The sequence below is a fragment of the Notothenia rossii genome (genome assembly GCF_949606895.1).
Source record: "Notothenia rossii genome assembly, chromosome: 10".
NCBI lineage: Eukaryota > Metazoa > Chordata > Actinopteri > Perciformes > Nototheniidae > Notothenia > Notothenia rossii.
Window position 1 is genome coordinate 47,596,243 of NC_136908.1, and position 21,489 is coordinate 47,617,731.

A 21,489-nucleotide genomic window follows, 5' to 3' on the forward strand; every position below is an offset into this window, starting at 1 on the left:
ACAAATATAGAAATGTCCTAATATTAAATGAATCACCTCAAGAATCAAGATATTTTGGATCGAAATCGAATTCTCCGCGATTGACTGTTCATGACTGGCACGTGTACGTCATCACATCGCGTCTTTAACACAAATCGCATGCAAGCTAAGCTTAACCCGCATGAGTTTTGTAAACATTTCACTTTTCCTGGCAAATTCAAACTGAAATGGCACCAACAGATAACAAAAAAAAGGATCATAAGTTTGTGGCGAAAGCTGGTAACTGGAAGAAACCACAAAATACCCTACATGGTGTCAATAAGAGGAAATGGGTCCCCGACAACAAAGTATTTGAAGGCAGTGTTAAAGAAGGTACGCTTTTAGCTAGTACACTTACAGGTAGAAAGAAACAGTAATGAGATCATCATTGGGGGTTTAGTTAATTCACCCACATGCAAACACTTCACATGCATATACATGTTTTTAGAGAAACATTATACTCTTTCATATTCTTAAAATGTTTGTGGATATTATGTCCACTATATTCATTATAAATTCAAATTCAATTGTTTAATTTGAATTAAAATAAATCTCACCACTCCCCATTTCAACAAATTGTCATCTTAATAATTCTTGCTATGCCTTTTGTCTCCAGGACAAGGTTTCGCTTTAAAAAGAAAGGAAAAAGTCAAACATGAGTACAACAAACTGCTGCGTAAGGAGAAAAGGAGGACCCCTGCGTCCAAAGCTCTCTACAAGGAGGAGTACCCCGAACACCTCCGCCATCTATACGTGGCCGAGGCAGAGAAACTGAGGAACGAGGCCTGGACCCATCGCCTTAATAGGACCAAGCAGAGACTGTTAGGGCAGGAGAAAAGAGAAGAGACAGCTGAACATGATGAAGATGATGCTCCTGCTGAAGCTGAAGCTGCTGAACCAGTTCAAGAAGATGCTGGTGGATCTGAGCAGACAGATGCTGGACCTGTGAACTCTGAACCAGCAGCATCCTCAGAGAAAGACAGGTGAGAAAACATCTGAACACTCAGCTCTACAACACATCACCTCTGGCTGGCAGAGAATTCTCTGCTCCATAGTTTATCTTAGAATAAAATCACACTGTACATTTTAGATTTATATTTTCAGTTTAATATTTAATATTCCATCTGTCACATACTTATGTATATAAAATACCTTGCTTTATATCTTGTTATTGCTCATTTGTAAATTCAACATGTATATTTTCTACTTTCTTGTTTATTTCTTGTCTTTTAATTTGTATTGTACAATACCATGTATTTTTATGCTGCTGCAACACAGACATTTTCCCAAATTGGGATCAATAAAGTATATCTTAACTTATCTTAATGCATAGTGCTGACATTAAGTGAGCAGTAACACCTGAATTTGTGAGATATTAAGTGAATTAAGAAGTTAAAGGTCCCATGTCATGCTTTTCTGGCTATTACCCGTCCCCTTGTGTGTTATGTAGCTTTTTCTGCATGTAAACGGTCTGCAGAGTCACAAACCCTCAAAGTACACCCTGTAGGGAGAAACACTCTAACACAGAAAAGACCTGTCTGTGCTGCCCCAGAACGCCTCGTTGGAGATTTCTCTTTTTCCATTTGTTTCTTCCGGGTACCAATTTGGACCAATCCGCGGACTTCCTCACACACACACACACACACACTCAATCTTTTCTCAGGCAGCTGCAGCTCTGCAGATTTCTCAGCCTGAGACGGCGGGACGCGGCGAGGCTGTGAGTCTGTGTGTGAGCACAGACTCACAGCCAGGCTGCGGGTGTGTGTGTGAGCTCGGGCTGGTTTCGGGATGGGTTTCGCTGTGTCTCGCTGTCCCGCCGACCCCACGCAGCAGCCAGGAAACCACACCAGTAAGCCAGCTCACACTGTCCGCTTCTCGCAGCAGCCAACGTGCCGCCAACAAGGCACCCAAACCCCAAGCAGCATTCTCATCTGTTTGTCATTACTGGTGTCATTTTCTGGTTGCTAACAAACGCCATTGTAACAGATAATCACTGATGTTCCGCTGTAACGGTGGTGGACTCATCAGAACGGAGTGGGCGAGCTGACCAATCAGAGCACAGTGGGCTCACAGGGATGGGGGGGTGGGGGGCAGGAGCTCCAACAAGCCGTGTAGGACGGAGTGAATACTAGGGATGTGCATCTCCATCACTGAGGCCGATGCGATGCGCATCTCGATACGATACATTAACGATACATTTGAAACACCAGGCGATTCGATACATACGATTCACCCCTGTTGAGATACAGTTCAATACGATTTGATTCAACATTATGCGATACAAGGTGATACGATTCAACACATGCAAAATAATGATACTTCAATATGGTACAACAGAGGATTTTTGTTGTATTCCTTATATGCAGCAAATCATACATTAACAAAAAAGTGCTTTACATATTTGGTTCTCTCTACTAGTACTGCACATCCCATCATGCTGTTTCTTTTTTACCTTAAAAACCTCACCAGACTAAAGTACAATTGTATAACACCTCACAGTAAACAATTTAAGGATGCATTGCCCATGATTAACAATGTGCAAATAACAACTACCATAGTGCAATGCCCATACAGCTGCCAGCCTGATGAGCTCAGCACTCATTCATAGGCTAACTCACCAGTGAGCAGAACGCAGTGGTTTCTATATGAACAATAAAGAATACAAATAACCTTTCACAAACAGGTATTTCATAACTGCTTACAGTAAGGAAGACACTTAAACTATGATTGGCAGTCACAGGCTGTTGTAAACTAAACACCACTCTCTCTGACATAACTCCTCACTGAGTGATTTAACTCAAATGTCTAACTTTCAGGTTTCTCTTTTCAGCCGCAGACCCCATGTCGCCTCTTTACTGTATGTGCGTCGCTAAGTTCCTCGTACTACTTGTGTACTTTAAAGCGGCACGGCATCGTTTACAATTTGCGAGCGATTTTTCAAGTTGACCGTCTTTCTTGAAAAATCCGAAGTGTTGCCAAACGTTTGATTTGTAGGTATTTTTCGGTGCGCTGTGTTTCTCTTTCTCCTCGACCTCCATGTGTGTTGATAACTGAGACTCTCGGCCTCCGTAATGCGAAGCAAAGATCAAAGATCGTCTCTGCTGAGTGCTGACAGGATCAGGGGATATTATATGAATGAATCGTTTTTTTACCGATGCAAAGACGCTACAATCGATGCATCACGAGTTCAACCCAAACTGTAGCCGATGTGCACTCTTTCAACCGGTGCACTCGCATCTTGAACGTTTATGCCGGTGCACCGATGCCAATCGGTGAATCTTAACATCTCTAGTGAATACACATACTATACAGAGATGCTGGATGAGAAAACAATGTGAGTTTGGAACATTGAACAATGTAAATGTATTCTAGTAGACCTCAACAATGGAATTATGATCAGTGGAAATGGCCATGACATGGGACCTTTAACAGTATTTGACACTAAATGTGCCTTTGTAATCTGTTTCAGTCTTCCAATGAGCAACCGCATGAGGAAGAAAATGCAGAAAAAGACGTCCTACGAGAAGACAAAAGAGGAATTTGAGTCAGTGGAAGAAAAACGGAAAAAGAAGAAAGAGGTGAAAGAAGTTTTATGTTAATAATGACTCAACATAGTTTAAGTATTTTTGTTTCTTATGACTTCAATTCAAAAGCAGTCTGACGTTCTACTGATGGGTGGTCTTTTTCTTCTCATTTCTCATTCTTTTGTATGTATTCCAGGATTTCCTGACAGACAAGCAGCAGAGAGACGAAGCCATCAAGAAGTACAAACAGAAAAAGGAGGAAACTTTTCAGATACTCAGCAAAAAGACCAAAAAAGGACAACCCAATCTGAATTTACAAATGGAGTATTTGCTTCAGAAGATCACTCAAGGAGCTGGGAAATGAGTCTCAATGAAGAATATATGGGACCCTGCCTGTATTCCATTGTGCGTTAAAAAAAAGGACGACCAGGATTGAACTTTTTACACAAAAATATCTCTTTTCAGTGCTGATTTATGTTTAGAATGGTGTTCTGTTCTTTTTTCAGTATTTTGCGCTAGGAAAAATGAAACTTCATTTTTAATATCAGACCACAAGGTGGCATTGTAAAACATGAGGAGAAGGGAAAATGTGCTTATGTAAGATATTATTACACAATAAATGTTTTATCTTTCTGTAACGTGTTGTTAATTTCATATGGCAAAGACATTTCAGTTGTAGCTTTTACCATGACGTAAAATCATCATTCAATAATCAGTCATTTAGGTTTGAGCTTTAAAAATCTAAATCCATCCTCAACTTCAGTAAGCTGCAAGTGGCTGCTTTTACAGTAGTCATACATCCTGTATAAACAATTACATTTAGTGTTATTAGACTGCTATTGTCATGTTTACAGACACAAACCTGTTTACATGTAGCCCACTGAGAGATCCCCCCCTCTCTCTCTCGCTGTGGGACGCAGGCTGAAAAGCCTCCAGCAGCTTCCTCATGACATCACATGGTCACAGAGTGACTTCTGTAACGTTCATCTGAGGCAAGACTTCCTAAACACGGAGCGCAGCCGCTGCTCTGTTGACACTCAGACAGAGCTCACTTCTGCTCCTCATTTGTCAAAAGGTAAGACTTCTTCTGTTTCTGGTTTATTTAAAGACGCCATTTGTAGGTAACCGCAAAGTATTTTAAAAGCTGCATATGTAGTTAAGTTGAGAGGTTTGGAGCAGAAAGCGTTTCCCACAAGTAAGGTATTGTTTTAAAGGAAGGCTGCAACCTTTTATGTTTTAAAATTACATATCTAGCGGAGTATAACAGATTTTGACGGTAATCTTAAACAGCAGAGGTGCTTTCTTATTTTTCAAGAAGTCTTTTGAGGATACAAAGGGGAATGTATGGTTCTTATGTTCAATTTACAGGTCTTTAACTTTATTGTTTGTTCTCCGAAAAGCTGAAAAACAATGTCTTATTAGAAAGTAAAAATTACTTTCCCATCACAACAGTTAAGAAAACATATTTTGCCTTCAAAATAACATTTCTGTTTCTTACCCCGGCTCTTAACACTGCAGACAAGACAGTAGAGCGGTGAAATTATGGTGGGAAAACAAGAATGGCGTGTGTTGTGTGGTACATTACAGCTCTAAATTCAGCCGCTCCTGCAGGCATTATGCTGTCATGTGTTGAGTATGGCGGGGTCTTAACATAATCCTTTACAGTGTTTACATACCTTTTGTGAGTTGTTCCTGGCTTATAAGAAAAGGGAAGTACTGTATAGGTGTAAGTGATGTGCTGTTGCATTCCTGTTCGGATCACTTGTGTCTCAAAAATGTCTTCTGTATTTCTGCTGTTCTCTCACAGGAGCCAGTTCTCAGATTAAACCACACAGTTATCAGTGATCTCACCATCTGATGCTACTTCCTGCCTCCGTTGTCATGGCGACTATGCAAGCCCCACAGCTTTGTATACAGGGCCAGTGAGGAGGCCTGATCTCTGGTTCCCCTTGTGACTGCCAGTGAAATACATGCTGCGTACACCCCTAAAGATCCAGACATGGAGGAGGAGGGCCGGGTGAACGGCTTCGGCCTGAGCCCAGGGAGGAGGCGCTCGGACTGGGGCAGCATTGCCCTGCTGGACAAGACAAAGGAGTTCTTCCAGACCTGCGACGTGGAGGGCAAAGGCTTCATCAGCCGCACAGACATGAGGGTTAGAGATCAGGCTGTGTGTGTTGTTAAAGTGTGCGTGTCAGCTTGAGGTTGGGATGGAGAGACTCAAGTTAAAACATGTAAATCAGAGTTGGGAAGTCCATTTGTTCAAGTACTGCACTTAAGTACAACTTTGAGGTTATTTTACTTTGAATACATTGCCCTGATAATACTTTTTTACTTTTACTTAAGTAAGATTTGGAATGCAGGAATCTTTATTATAATGTATTATTATAATGCACATAAAAGGACATAAAAAATCCATCCCAGTTTATCAAAGTCAAAATGTTGTCGGTTCAAAAACAGAAAAGCAAGACCTCTACATATTTCAGAGGCTTACTGTAAAACTGTGTTTTCTGACATTTTTACACAAAGAATTCCGTGAAGGATTATCAAATAGTAAATCTGTTGATCTGACTAATCTACTAGTCGTCGCTATTGAAAGTCTAAGCTTTCTAGTTTATCAGGAGAGATATTGATGGCATGATTTCCAAGGTCCAACACAGGATTATATTCTTCAAGATAAATCTGCTGGACACTTTTGTTACTGATTTTACATTTCCCTTAAAGCACAAACTATTTGTTTATGGAAGTTTGTTTTCAGTGTCACACTCAACCTTTAAAGTCTCTTATTCTTTTTAGAAAATGTAATGCTGCTCTGCGAATGCATTAATAATAATAATAATAATAATGGGTTTAATTTATAACGCACTTCATATCTGAGTTCAGATCCCGAAGTGCTACAAGCATTTAGCATTAAGCCTCCATTAGGAAGAACAATAGGTCAAGGAGACATTCACCTGGGCCTAGTTCAGTGTCCACTGGTGCTGTAATGACAGTGAACGGGAAGCGGGAAACACTGTCACTGTGCCGTCCTCGCTCAATTCTGGTTGTTTTGTTCCTAACCTTTGCTAAAGGAGCACTTCACCCACTCAACACACACGAACAGTGGCAGAGAAGCACCATTGATGGAAATGTTTAGGTTCACCTCATTCCCTCTTTCACACACACACACAAATCATCTTACTGGCGGTAACAACACACACGCGCCTCTTCAAAGCGCTAACAGTGTCCGAGCTGTCAGTTCAATAGGACAGGACCCTTGTTAGCGTCAGGCCTTTTGTTGCTGTTGTTTGTGTTCAGGGTTTCTAAGAAGAGCTCTCTTCAGTGACACGTCAAAAATAACTCTGCTCCAGTGTTCACTCTGCACTCGCTGTATGAGGAATATCAAAACAGAGCTGGAGGATTACAATCACTTTTACAGGAGAAGCACTCAGATTTTGTACTTACTGTGAGTGAAAGTAGAAGTACCAGAGTGTAGGAATACTCTGTTAAAAAGTAAAATTCCTATATTCACAGTTACTCAAGTAAAAGTACAAAAGCATTAGCATCAAAATATACCTAAAGTATCAAAAGTAAAAGTAGTCATTGTGCAGATTGGTCCATTTCAGAATAATATATATATGATACGTTTTATAATGATTGATCATTAAAGTGTTCTCAAAGCTGGTAAAGGTGCAGCTAGTTTGAATGACTTTGTATACTGCAGGGTAGCTTGTGAATTTACTCCAGGCGGAACTAAAGTCTGATTTAACACTTGATTATATTTGATCACATCATTCATTCAAATTTGCAAAGTAACTAAAGGTATTAAATAAATGTAGTGGAGTAAAATAACACAATTTACCTCTGAGTTGTAGTGGAGTAGAAGTACAAAGTAGCAAAAAATGGAAATACTCAAGTAAACACATGTACCTCAAAATTGTACCTAAGTTCAGTACTTGAGTAAGTTTACTTAGTTACTTTTCACTACTGTTTATAGGTGACATTTATTGAATCTAACTCCCAACCACGTCCAACTTAATATTTAACATCATGTGTGTGTGTGTGTGTGTGTGTGTGTGTGTGTGTGTGTGTGTGTGTGTGTGTGTGTGTGTGTGTGTGTGTGTGTGTGTGTGTGTGTGTGTGTGTGTGTGTGTGTGTGTGTGTGTGTGTGTGTGTGTGTGTGTGTGTGTGTGTGTGTGTGTGTGTGTGTGTGTGTGTGTGTGTGTGTGTGTGTGTGTGTGTGTGTGTGTGTGTGTGTGTGTGCATGTGCAGAGGCTCCACAGACAGCTGCCTCTGTCTGCAGGGGAGCTGGAGGATGTGTTCGACTCTCTGGATACGGACCACACGGGTTACCTCACGCTGGAGGCATTCTCCTCTGGATTCAGTAGGTCTCCTGCCCTCTAACGCTTCTATCTGTATACAGCTTACTTTGATCTTACACTATTTTAGCTCTTAATGCTTTGGCACCCTCATATCTCACCGATTCACTCTAGTTGTATGTCCCTGGACGAGCCCTGAGGTCCTCTTCAAATGGCTTTTTAAATAATCCTAAAGTCCCTGTCTATCTATTATAATATGATGTCATGCATACAAAAAGATTTTCCTGTTCGACCTGAAGTACTAAAGGAAGAACCAGCACCTTACCTCTCTGAAGAACCAGCACCTTACCCTCTCTGAAGATCCAGCACCTTACCGTGGTAGAGAGGTTTTTGTGCCCTGATGAACCTGGGGGCTGTGTTGTCTGGAACCTTGTGTTCCTGGTAGGGAATTGGTCTCAGGCAAGGGGCCAGACTAAGATTGGTTCACAAGACCTCATGAAAGACGACACACGAAGTGAGGATACCCGGCCCGGAGGAAGCCTGGGGTCCCCTTCTGGAGCCAGGCCCAGAAGGAGGACTCGTCGGTGAGCGTCTGGTGGCCGGGCTTGCCACGGAGCCCGGCCGGGCACAGCCCGAAAAGGCAACGTGGGCAACACCTCCGCTTCTCCGTCCCGCGGGCCCACCACCTACGGTGCCAGAAGGGTGGCAGTGAAGGGAGAGGGTCTCGACGGACCAGACCTGGGCGACAGAAGCTGGCTTCGGGGACATGGAACGTCACCTCTCTGGGGGGGAAGGAGTCGGAGCTTGTGCGGGAGGTGGAGCGTTACCAGTTGGATCTGGTTGGGCTCACCTCTACGCACAGCGTCGGCTCTGGAACCTTACTTCTGGATAGGGGTTGGACTCTATTCTTCTCCGGAGTTGCTCAAGGTGTGAGGCGCCGGGCGGGTGTGGGGATACTCACAAGTCCCCGGTTGGTTGCTTCGTTGTTGGAGTTTACCCCAGAGGACGAGAGGGTCGCCTCCCTACGCCTGCGGGTTATGGGGGGGAAAACTTTGACTGTTGTGTGTGCTTATGCACCCAACAGCAGTTCAGAGTATACAGCCTTCTTGGAGACCCTGGAGAGACTCCTGTATGGGGCTCCTGCAGGGGACTCTTTAATCTTGCTGGGAGACTTCAACGCACATGTGGGCAATGATGGAGACACTTGGAGGAGAATGATTGGGAGGAACGGCCCCCCTGATCTGAACCGGAGTGGTGGTTTGTTACTGGACTTCTGTGCTAGTCATGGATTGGCCATAACAAGCACCATGTTCGAACAAAAGCATGTTCATAAGTGTACGTGGTACCAGAGCACCCTAGGCAGAAGGTCCATGATCGATTTCGTTATCGTATCATCGGACCTGAGGCCGTATGTTTTGGACACTCGGGTAAAGAGAGGGGCGGAGTTGTCAACTGAACACCATCTGGTGGTGAGTTGGGTCGAGTGGCGGGGGAAGCCTCTGGATAGACCTGGTAAGCCCAAACGTGTAGTTTGGGTGAACTGGGAACGTCTGGAGGAGGCCCAAGTTCAGGAGGCCTTCAACTCACACCTCCGGCGGAGCTTTTCGGGCATTCCTGTTGAGGTTGGGGACATTGAACCAGAGTGGTCGGTGTTCAAAGCCTCTATTGCCGAAGCCGCGGCGGGGAGCTGTGGTCTCAAGGTCCTAGGTGCCTCAAGGGGCGGTAACCCTCGAACCTCCTGGTGGACACCGGTAGTCAGAGAAACCGTCCGACTGAAGAAGGAGGCCTTCAGGTATTTGTTATCCCGGGGGACTCCCGAGGCAGTTGCAAGGTACCGACAGGCCCGAAGGGCAGCAGCCTCAGCCGTGGCCGAGGCAAAGCAGCGGGTGTGGGAGAAGTTCGGAGAAGACATGGAAAAAGACTTTCGGGCGGCACCAAAGTTGTTCTGGAAAACTGTCCGACACCTCAGGAAGGGGAAGCAGGGAACCATCCAAGCTGTGTACAGTAAGGATGGGACGTTGTTGACCTCAACTGATGGAGTTTTAGGGCATTGGAAGGAGCACTTTGAGGAACTCCTGAACCCGACAACTCCGCCCTCTATGTTAGAGGCAGAGCTGGAGTATGACGGGGGATCGACACCAATCTCCCGGGGGGAGGTCACTGAGGTCGTTAAACAACTTCATAGTGGCAAAGCCCCGGGGGTGGATGAGATCCGCCCAGAAATGCTGAAGGCTCTGGGTGTTGAGGGATTGTCATGGTTGACACGTCTCATCAACATGGCGTGGAAGTCGGATACAGTACCGAAGGAGTGGCAGACCGGGGTGGTGGTTCCCCTTTTTAAAAAGGGGGATCAGAAGGTGTGTGCCAATTACAGAGGCATCGTGGGCATCGTGGACCAATGTTAAAATTCTCTCTCTCTCTTTCTCTCTCTCTCTCTCTCTCTCTCCACAAGTGAGAATATAAGGAAAAAAATAATAACTTATTCTCACACAACAAATGTCAACTGTACACACATGTCATTTCCTGGACCTATACCAAAGTGTGAATGTAGGCCTCCTGCAACAACCCACATCGTAACAGAAAATGTCCGATTGGGAATTCAGTTCCACAATAATAATGAAGCCTCCAGGAGCAGATGAGCCTAAGGGCTAATAGCTCATCTTCAATCTGCCGATGTTTGCTTTTGTCATTTCTGTGATGGCAAAGTAAAAAAGAAAAGAAAAAAGATAACAAAAAAGATAACAATTAAGGACAATTGTATGCTTTTTCAGCGTTTGACCTCGGTCACAGCCTTCTCTCCATTATTTGAGCAAATGCCTTCTTCCTGAGTCACTTCTCTCCTCCATCACAGCGGCTGTGCATATCACTTTTGCGTTGCTTGCGGAGCCTGCGCTTGTGCTCGGTTGATGACTGTCCTCCTCCTCATTCACTTGTTCACTTTCGCTGCTAATATTCTCCTCTGTACCTCTCTTCTGAATACCTCCCGTTTTGAGCCACGTTTTTAACATCATTCAGCTTTCTTCTTTCTTTAGCTTGCTTGCAACGTTAGCGGGTAGTAAGGTCGTAATTAGCAACGCCAGAAATAAAATAAAAAAAGGTTTTCGTTTCTAAATCTAAAAACAGCAATAGCCTATTAGAACTAATTTAAACCACAGTTTCAATTATCTCAAGCTTATTTTCATTCGTTGTAGTATTGTGATAGTATGATTTATTTTTGTATTAATGTTATTCAATCAAGCCTCAAACTGGTGGAACTTGTCCCTATAGCCTATTTTAAATTGAAGTTGTCTGAGGTCCTTACCATCAGCTGCTCTTGCAGTAATTTTAGTGTACTTTAATGTCCCAAATGTGCACAATGTAGTGAGTGCTTTTCATATTTTTGTTTACTTAGTTGTGTTTCCTGTTATTTATGTCTGTGTTATGTGTAAAGGTTAAAGGTGGGGTAGGTAAGTTTGAGAAACCGGCTCGAGATACACTTTTTGTTATATTCCATGGAATGCTCTTAACATCCCGATAGCAATGAATGTGCTTTGACAAAAAATCCATAAAAAAATGTCATCTGTGGAAGGCTCTGTAAGGAAGTGGCATTTTTTTTCCGGTTGTGTATTTTCAAATTCTAGCTCACTCGTTGAATAAAATAAAAATTAATTAATAAAAAAAAAAAAAAGTATATGTCAGATTCCTCCACGTACCACTAGCGGGAGCTGGCGTACCACCAGTGGTATGCGAACCACAGGTTGATAACCACTGCTCTAAGGTACTCGAAAGGAGGGTCAGGCCGATTGTCGAACCTCAGATTGAGGAGGAACAATGCAGATTTTTACTCTCGCAAGGATCCTGGAGGGGGCCTGGGAGTACGCTTATCTAGTCTACATGTGTTTTATAGACTTGGAGAAGGCGTATGACCGGGTTCCCAGGGAGTTACTGTGGGAGGTGCTGCGGGAGTATGGGGTGAGGGGGTCTCTACTCAGGGCCATCCAATCTCTGTACTCCCAAAGCGAGAGCTGTGTCCGGGTCCTCTGCAGTAAGTCGGACCCATTTCCAGTGAGGGTTGGCCTCCGCCAGGGCTGTGCTTTGTCACCAATCCTGTTTGTAATATACATGGATCGGATTTCGAGGCGTAGTCGTGGGGGGGGGTCTGCAGTTCGGTGGACTAAGGATTGCACCACTGCTTTTTGCAGATGATGTGGTTCTGATGGCTTCATCGGTCTGCGACCTTCAGCACTCACTGGATCGGTTCGCAACCGAGTGTGAAGCGGCTGGGATGAGGATCAGCACCTCCAAATCTGAGGCCATGGTTCTCAGCAGGAAACCGATGGACTGTCCACTCCAAGTAGGGAATGAGTCCTTACCCCAAGTGAAGGAGTTCAAGTATCTCGGGGTCTTGTTCTAGAGTGAGGGAACAATGGAGCGTGAGATGGGTCGGAGAATTGGAGCAGCAGGAGCGGTACTGCAGTCGCTTTACCGCACCGTTGTGACGAAAAGCTCTCTGTCTACCGCGCCATTTTCGTTCCTACCCTCACCTATGGTCATGAAGGATGGGTCATGACCGAAAGAACGAGATCGCGGGTACAAGCGGCCGAGATGGGTTTTCTCCGCAGGGTGGCTGGTGTCTCCCTTAGGGATAAGGTGAGAAGTTCGGTCATCCGGGAGGGACTCGGAGTTGAACCGCTCCTCCTTCGCGTCGAAAGGAGCCAGTTGAGGTGGTTCGGGCACCTAGTTAGGATGCCACCTGGGCGCCTCCCTAGGGAGGTGTTCCAGGCACGTCCAGCTGGGAAGAGACCAAGGGGTAGACCTAGGACCAGGTGGAGGGATTATATCTCTTCGCTGGCCTGGGAGCACCTTGGGATCCCCCACTCAGAGCTGGTTGATGTGGCCAGGGAAAAGAAAGTTTGGGGCTCTCTGCTGGAACTGCTACCTCTGCGACCCGACCACGGATAAGCGGGAGAAGATGGATGGATGGACCTGAAGTTAATTTCTTGTGTTTTGCTTTGATTTGTGTGCCATGTTGCGTAAAATACTACACAAATAAAGCTTTATTATTACCTTTCAAATGACAATCAAATATGAGTCCAGAAAGTAACTCAGAAGGTCGCTCTCAGAGGAAAACTCATGCTGTTTCCCATGCTGCTGCAACACTTTAATACATCCTCTGTGGGTTTCTCTCAGGTCAGTTCCTGCATGGCCGGAGGATCTCTGTGACTGATGAGCAGAATCCGGCCCCCGGCCACGGCATTAGGGCCAAAGAAGCCCTCTATCAGAGCCAATGGGAAGCCAAGCTGTCGGGGGTTGATAGTGAGGAGGAGGGGCACTTCTGTATGCTGCTGGAGAGCCTGGGGGCCAGTAACGTATTTGAGGAGTGAGTATAATCCCTGTGTGGTGTCTTTGGTGTGTTTCAGCAAAGATAATTCCTTCTTGACAAACAAATCCCACCCCCCCCCCCCCCCCCCCCCCCCTCCAGTCCAGGTGAGGTGCGCAGTCTCTGGGCTCAGCTCCGGCGGGACGAGCCTCACCTTCTGTCCAATTTCGAGGAGTTCCTGACCAGGGTCACACACCAGATCAAAGAAGCCCACCAGGAGAAGAAGGAGATGGAGAGCGCCCTGCAGAGGTAGTGCCAGTGGTGTACATTTACTTAAGTATTGTACTTGAGTACGATTTGGAGTACTTTACTTGAATATTTTTATTTTATGCTACTTATACTCCAATACAATTTGAAAGCCAATATTGTACTTTTTACTCCACTACATTTATTTGACAAAATGAGTTACAGGAAAGAGAGAATGGAAACAGCAGTGAGGATTCTGGGTTGAAAAGTCCACATTTCTCAATTGGTTCCCACACTCTTAAGTGTTTAAGTACTGTACTTTATGTACCATGTGAAGCTAACATTCTTCTAGTCGTCAAAATAATCTGTGTGTGTGTGTGTGTGTGTGTGTGTGTGTGTCCCTACCCCACGTTGGTCCTGCAGCCTGCATGCAACATTTTCCTGGACTTGTAATTCTCCAAAGTACAACCCTTTTATCCATGTCAAATGACCAGTAATCTGGGGGTCCGCTCTGAAGTCCCCCCACCTCCTGCTGCTGGACAAATCCATTCAGACTATGCATTAGAGGAAATTAAAAGTGATGCACATTTTTCTTTATATATATATATAGATTCACCAGCAGCATTTTGGAAAGCATTATACAACATTTACAAACCGCAGTGTACTAAGAATATGTGATTTATACAACCTGCATACTTTCCCCCTGGCACAACAGCTTGTTATTCCTCTAGATTTGACTAATTAGTTGTTTGGGTCTTAGCAACTGTTAGAGTGAAGTAAACACCTCTCCGTATTCTTTTGAAAATGAACCTAAGTTGCTGCGTGTCTGCAGGTTTGTGTTGAGTATTTACACGTAAGCCAACCTGAGACAACAATGGCGCTCTGTTCCTAGATATTGTATTATGTCATTGATTCAATTTTATAATTGTAATGTCTTTACTGTCCCCGTGCAGGAAGTCTGCAACACATGACAGTGAGATCCGGTATTTATACGAAGAGATGGAGGCGCAGATAAAAAATGAGAAGGACAGGCTGATACTAAAGGTACAGGAGCTCAGACACACACACACCTCTTTTAGCAACAATAGAACAAAATAGCAGATATTTAAAGTCCCACTCCACTCAAAAATGTGTTTTCTTTATTGTTTCTTCACTTGATTCCTTGGACTTCACACTGCGGAATGGTTTATTTGTGAAGGGTATTTTACTCATATCACCATATGACCTTTAACCTTTCTTCCTCTGGTCGAGCAGGACTCTGAGCGTCTTCAGCTGCGCAGCGTCGACCTGGAGCACCAGCTGTCTTCAAAAGAGAAAGAGCTGGAACATATTTTCCAGAAGCAGAAAAGGGTGAGTTCATGTTTTAACCCATGAGTCAAGATAGATTAGGATAGCATCTCTTCAGAGGGCTCGTTAAACAGACCAATTATGTCCAATATAAATAATTAAGAGAAAAAAAGATGGATTCTATTCTTGCGAAACGCTTTTTCAAATATTTCATATACTTTCAAACTTAAAAACATGAAAAGATAGAATATATCAAATATAATATGAAATATATTTAATGTAAAAATGTTATCATTTTCTCTTAAAGAGGAAAACAAATATGTTAATGTTAATAAATAATGATATAAAAGAAAAACCTCTGGAGAAGAAGTTTAAAATTAATATTAAACATACAGCACATGTTTTTAGTTTCAAATGAGCAAGATGCAGTGTGTATTTACTGCCAATATTCCTGATACTTTGTAAAATAAGGAATTTGAAATATGTATTTTTCCATAAATCAAAAGTTTATTCATATAGCCCAATATCACAAACACGTTTGTCTCTGTGCTTTACCGATTAACAAACATAGATGACAGTGTGAGAGATAATTAAAATGACAAAAAAATGATAAAAGACATGATAGAATGTGAAATACAAATAAAACGAAATAAAATACATAAAACAGGTAAGAATGTATGTGGTTTTGCTACAGTGTACTGAATGGTATTAATCCTTGACTCCAGCTAACATGTGCTGCAGGGAGGGATTTAAAGAGCCGCCAAACGGTTCCCTCTCCTCTGCAGACACTCTCTAAGTACTCTCACCCGGCATTAGTGCATTTCATTCCTGTGAACATTCCCCTCTCCCTCTCTCAGTTAGAGCTCCAGTGCCGAGAGCTGAACAGCGAGAAGCAGGAGAGCCACGTGGAAAACGTCAAGCTGAAGATGACCAACGACGAGCTGTCCCGAGCGCTAGAGAACACCAGCCAGGAGCTGGGGCTGGCCCAGGATCAGCTGGGCCTGCTGCAAGAGCAGGGCGCCCAGCTGCAGCAGGAGAAGGAGATGTGGGTACACCTCCAACACATGACTGAGTATTGTTTTTAACATTCATTTAAAGGTCTAATATGTTGCATTTTCACATTAGACCTATGTTTTCAAATGTTTGGTCACCTGCAATGGCATCTTATCCCCTTGGAGCTTGTGTCAGTTCTGTGGTTTTTAATGCCAGAAGCTGTCATCAAATCTAAATCAGAATTGGTTTTATTACCAATTAGGTTTACACGTGTGAAGAATTAGCTTTAAATGGTACTTACAAAGACACAGAAAGAATAATAGGTAGCAAAATTAGCACTTTTTCTAAAGCGAATTTAAAGCAGTTGCGAAAAATTTAAATAAAGACAATACAAAATACAAATAAGTTAGAAACTTAGTAAAGTCAAAAATGGCCCTTATAACCAGTTTTAAGCCACGTTTTTACAACCGATATTTAGGTCTTGGTTGTTTTCATCATAACCAGATGAAGGATTTTAGGTCACCAGTCATCAGAGAAACAAGCAGAGCTAACATTAGCGGATGGCTAGCAGCGTGGACAGGAGACATTGATTCTTAACTTAAAACTGCTCTATTTAGTGTTTCAATTTATCAGATTAATAAATTGAGGAAACATGGGTCTAAAGATAAAAACTCCCATGATCCCACGCTACTTCACGACGCTACCAAATGCTGTCTTTAGTTATTGTTTTGATTTTGAGCCCCCTAGTGGCAGAAAATGTATTGTGCTTTAAAAAGTGTTTCTTTAGATCATCTTATTTCTAAGTCTATAAATGTGTATCTATGTACTTCTACAACATATAAAGTTTGTCATTATTTTGTTGTTTCAGGGAAATGTACAGAGTAACTGAGGGACTGCAGAGAGAGAAGCAGAGCCTCATGAAGCAGCTTGACCTCCTCAGGTATAATCACTTCATCCCATGAACACATCTGGGTTTTACTTTAACTTTTTTGCATTTGGTTAAAGCAAGTTTTGCAGGAACAAAGGTGCTGCTTATGCTTCTTCATGCATACTTTTTGAACAGCAGGTTTAATTGTTCTCATTAATTTCTCTTTTCAATCTTCATAGAGAGATGAACAAACATTTAAAAGATGAGCGAGACATATGCCGAGGCGTGGTGAGTATACATTTCATCTAATTGCATTGCATTGCTGCAGCATATGTCATGGCAACGCCTGATGGATAAAATACCCATCTAACACCAAGATACTTCCCATTTGTTTCAATAAGCCTCGAACATCCCTCAGAAAGAAGCAGAAACAGAGAGCGGGCCTCAACAATATGTTCGATGACAGCAGCCAGCCGCCCAAAAGGTGATTCATTTATCTTCCAACACTCTAACACTAATCATCTGGGACAAAGAAGAAATTCCCGCCTCAGTGGGATGTGAAATTCTTGAATAAAAAAAAAGACGATAACAATGGCAATTATTAAACAAATTACAAGGAAATGGCAAAAAGATAATAACTTAATAACTCACAATGGAAGAGTCTAGTAAAATCACCATGAGAATCAGAAACCAAGTTCATATCTTTGACGAAAGATGGGGAAATTATTAGAAAACATTAATAATGACCAGGTGGTAAGATCTGCCAATGAATGTACGTATGAGTATTAATGTTGTATCCATTATGTTTAAGCTATATCTTATAAGTTAATTACAATTTATGTTTTGTTTTTTTTAACCTAATTTCTAAATTGTTAATGTATGTATATCTATCTGTGTGTGCCTAAATCTAAAGAGGAAAAACAGAGGATTCCGTACCCAATCATCTGAAGTAACTGTTCTGTGACTACAATCCGAAACATGAGTGCTTTGGCCTCCGTATATTGACCCAGCATACCCTCTGTTTCTCCTCTGTTCTCTAAAGAGCCCCACTGTTTGTGGACGGGTCCTACCAGTCTCTGGAGGCCTTGCCTATAGAGCTCCTTCAAATCGTGTTTGTTGCTTCCTCCTCCTGTAGCGAGGACGACACCCCCACCCCCCCTTCCGCTGTAAGCACCTCAACATTTCAACGCCCCGCAGGGAGGAAAAACGTTGGCTTAGCTAACGGTTACGCCCACCCCGCTCCACCCAGAGCACACGACGTGAAGGCAAAGGCCAAAAAATCACCCGGCAAGATGGCCGCCACAAAGCGAGTTACGGGGAAAGAGAGGGAAAGAGCCAAGAGAGTGGACATCAAGAAGAAGACGGGGATGGAGGACGAGGCTTTGGACGCCCCCCCGGACGGGTGGCCCCTCCGGAGGGTCATCTCCATCGAGGAGGACCACCTGCCCCACCTGCTCCTCGGGGGGCCTCAACCTTTACTGCACCAGCTCAGTGAGGAAGAGGACGAGGAGGATGAGGATGAGGAACCTCAGAGTGACATTGAAACTAGTGTTGTCATAGGAGAAGACCTCTCCTCAAATCCTGTGTCAGTAGTAGCATCAGTGAGGAAATCCCGCTTTACCCTCGCCAAAAAGACGCCAATGTCTCCAAGAGGACAGCCTGTGGGGAAGGAGACCCAGCAAGTATGTCCACTTTACTTTACTACTTTACCCCTTTAAACATCTTGAAATGTCTTAAAGTTGCTATTTTTGAATTTAAGCTCATACTTTGGCTCGTCTTTAGATTTGTAGTAGGTTTTGGGCTTCGTCCAGTTAGTCCAGTTCTTTTTTTTTCCTGTAATGTTTTAATTGGTTCTCCTTATGTGACCTGTACTAAAGAAAGTAACAGGATAAAAGAAGTACATGAAACAGAACCGATTAGGCTCAGTTAGAGACAGAAACATCTGTGGAGGCAATATGACATTTTCTCCGTTGTGGTCTTAAAACGCATTACATTTGATTACAAAACAGCAACCCTGTTATTACCACAGAGATAATGAACCAGATAAAACATTAGTATCTGCAGGGGTGGAACGAGTACTCGGATCTTTTACTTCACTTAAGTAAATGTTATAGTACCACAATCTAAAAATACTCCGTAAAAGTCCTGCATTCAGAATATTACTTAAAAAGTAAGTAAAAGTACAATAGTATTACATAGAATAGGAGGATGAAACCCTCTTTAATTATCACACATACATTCTACTTATGTGCAATGCCTTGTTTTGTTTAAATTCCCAATTGTGGATCAATAAAGTACCTCTTATCTTATCTTATGCACACAGCACACAGTGACATTTTAATTTTCCGGAAAAAAAGTTGGTTGTCGCTTGTTTATAATTAGTGATGCATTAATGTGCCCATCATATTAAATTTGCAGCTGTTAAAGGATGAGATAACATTAATAAGTTGTTATACTGCCAGGTACTTCCATTATAATACATCTTAGTTTATTTAATTTTTGTATTAATACTAAAAACCTGCAAAAGTAACTAATTTTGTCAAGTAAATGTATTGGAGTAGAAGTATAAAGGAACATAAAAAGACAGCAAATGTACTTAGTTACTCTTCACCACTGAGTATCTGCCCCTGCCTCTTTTATCTGCTCCAGAATACCCATGAAGCCCCCCTGTTTGTCCCGGACCGCCTGTTTAAAGTGGTCCTGGTGGGGAACTCTAGTGTTGGCAAGACGTCCCTGCTCCGCTCCTTCTGTGAGGGCCGCTTCCGCCCCTCCACCACTGCAACTGTGGGTGAGAAGAGAAGCATCGTGATGATATTGTTCTTGGGGGGGGTGACCTCTGACCTGCATCACATGAAGGGGCTTGTAGAGTCACACTGCCTGGCACACATTGTACTGCAGATTATGTCACTTGTGATAAATCTTTCCTCTTGCTTTCATCTTTCCCAAATCCTCCCTTGAGCCTTGTTATCTTCACTTTGCCCTCCACAAACCCCCCTTCTTCCCATTTTCTCTGGAATGAGGAAGAGTAAGTACCCCGACTCTCCAGACCCCCTAGTGGCCATTTCTGTGTTTTTCGCTCTGTCAAAAAACAATAAAAATGTACACATTTAAGTTAAATCAGAGGTGGGAGAAGTACTCAGACTGTAGTACTTAAGTAAAAGTAGAAGTACCAGACTGTAGGAATACTCTGTTACAAGTAAAAGTATTATCACCGAAAGTAAAAGTAGTCATTGTGCAGATTGCTCCATTTCAGATTTATATATATGATATGTCTTATTATTAATGATCATTAAAGTGTTATCAAAGCTGGTAAAGGTGCAGCTAGTTTGAATGACTTTGTATACTGCAGGGTAGCTTGTGAATTTACTCCAGGTGGAACTAAAGTCTGATTCAACACTTGATTATATTTCACATCATTAATCCAGATATGTGAAGTAACTAAAGGTATTACATACATGTAGTGGAGTGAAAGTACACCGTTTCCCTCTGAACTGTAGTGGAATAGACAAAAGAATAGCTTAAAATGGAAATACTCAAGTAAAGTACAAGTATCTCAAAATGGTGCTTACACTACTTGAGTAAATGTACTTAGTTACTTCCCACCTCTGAGTATACTTAAGAGAAGTGTAGCTGTTCAGTATTAAACTTCTACTCAGATGACTTTGTGTGACATCCTTCTGGTGTTTGTTGTGTCTCGATCAGGGGTTGACTACAGTGTGAAGACCCTGACCCTGGACAACATGCAGGTGGCCATGCAGCTGTGGGACACGGCAGGGCAGGAGAGGTGAGTTTATTCTTATATTTATGAGATAGGAAACAAGTGCAGCCATGGGATGTTTTCTTCTTTTTTTTTATATTCTTTATATTTTTGTTATTGTGATCCCTTATTGCAGTTTCTCAGAAAGAAAAAAAAAGAGACCAATTAACTTGCTTAATACTGACAGTTGTAATAGAGAAAAAAAACTTGAATATGTTCAGCTTAAACATATCTTGCATTTTTCCTGAAGTTTGTAGAGGAAATAAAGTCAAATTCACAACATAATCAATATGGTATTTCAATTATTATAATTCACTAGTAGCTACACACCCAAATACTATATAAAAGTATAAATACTTATAAAGTCCTGACAGTTTTTGGACATATAATGGCAGTATTTATTTAATCCCAGGTTAAAATGATGTAAACTGATGTTCACTTATAGTAAACCTAAAGAAAGAAATATATTTGAATAAACTTTAGGTGTGTTTTTCCTTAGTAAAGTACAAATCAACAAATATCAGTGTACAATTAGTATATATATTTAAAATATGAGTTGAAATATATGCAACATTTAAACTAGATTTTCGTGTACTATTATGCAGAATGCTTTATTGATTGAAGGAAATCACTTTTGTTGCACTTTTCAAGATGTACTTTCAATACAGTCCAGTAGTCGTGTTTAGGGAGCTTCAGATAGTCATACATGTGTTGAGTGGATCTGTGCGGTGACTGCCCTGTGATTGGCCCAGGTACCGCAGCATCACCAAGCAGTTCTTCAGGAAGGCAGACGGGGTGGTGGTGATGTTCGACGTGACGGTCCAGGAGAGCTTCAAGGCCGTCAAACCCTGGCTCACCAATGTCCAGGTCTGACCTTTGACAGTCCCCTGTAACGCTTGATTTATATTACCTAATTCTGTTGTGTTTAAGTCAAGGGTGCACTTGCAAAGAGTAGAAATAATGTTTTTATTGAATTGAATATGCTATTCCTTAACAGAGTAGGTGGTGGAAATAACAAAGAAGCTCACAAGGAGGAAAAAACTAGCCTAACAAAAAGAGGACTTAATAAAAACTTAAGCCAACAAAATAACAAAACCTGACATGAGTGAAAAGCGATCCTTTCTGAGCTGAGGCTTGGCACGACCATTCGGGGAAACAAACAAGACGAGGGGCGGGGCAGACACTGATGAAGGCGGGAAAAC

General features: G+C 42.5%; 2 protein-coding genes across 2 annotated transcripts in view; both read left to right on the plus strand.

Annotated features, from left to right (window-relative positions):
- Window positions 1-95: 95 nt before the first annotated feature.
- On the plus strand, window positions 96-4,175 carry ccdc59 (coiled-coil domain containing 59). Its single transcript, XM_079654512.1, has 4 exons — window positions 96-351; window positions 635-1,001; window positions 3,488-3,596; window positions 3,739-4,175. Exons 1-4 carry the CDS (start codon window positions 207-209, stop codon window positions 3,904-3,906), a joined length of 789 nt encoding a protein of 262 aa, XP_079510638.1. The 5' UTR covers window positions 96-206; the 3' UTR covers window positions 3,907-4,175.
- A 334-nt stretch (window positions 4,176-4,509) lies between these two features.
- The window catches only part of cracr2ab (calcium release activated channel regulator 2Ab), a 30,391-nt gene continuing 13,411 nt past the window's right edge, over window positions 4,510-21,489 (plus strand). Inside the window, exons 1-15 of the mRNA XM_079653949.1 lie at window positions 4,510-4,617; window positions 5,350-5,694; window positions 7,791-7,902; window positions 13,007-13,196; window positions 13,299-13,445; window positions 14,336-14,426; window positions 14,637-14,732; window positions 15,527-15,714; window positions 16,531-16,602; window positions 16,770-16,818; window positions 16,932-17,014; window positions 17,573-18,212; window positions 19,180-19,318; window positions 20,233-20,314; window positions 21,040-21,154. Coding sequence (XP_079510075.1) covers window positions 5,542-5,694; window positions 7,791-7,902; window positions 13,007-13,196; window positions 13,299-13,445; window positions 14,336-14,426; window positions 14,637-14,732; window positions 15,527-15,714; window positions 16,531-16,602; window positions 16,770-16,818; window positions 16,932-17,014; window positions 17,573-18,212; window positions 19,180-19,318; window positions 20,233-20,314; window positions 21,040-21,154 — 2,157 coding nt within the window. The 5' untranslated portion in view covers window positions 4,510-4,617; window positions 5,350-5,541. The remainder of the gene's footprint in view (window positions 4,618-5,349; window positions 5,695-7,790; window positions 7,903-13,006; window positions 13,197-13,298; window positions 13,446-14,335; window positions 14,427-14,636; window positions 14,733-15,526; window positions 15,715-16,530; window positions 16,603-16,769; window positions 16,819-16,931; window positions 17,015-17,572; window positions 18,213-19,179; window positions 19,319-20,232; window positions 20,315-21,039; window positions 21,155-21,489) is intronic.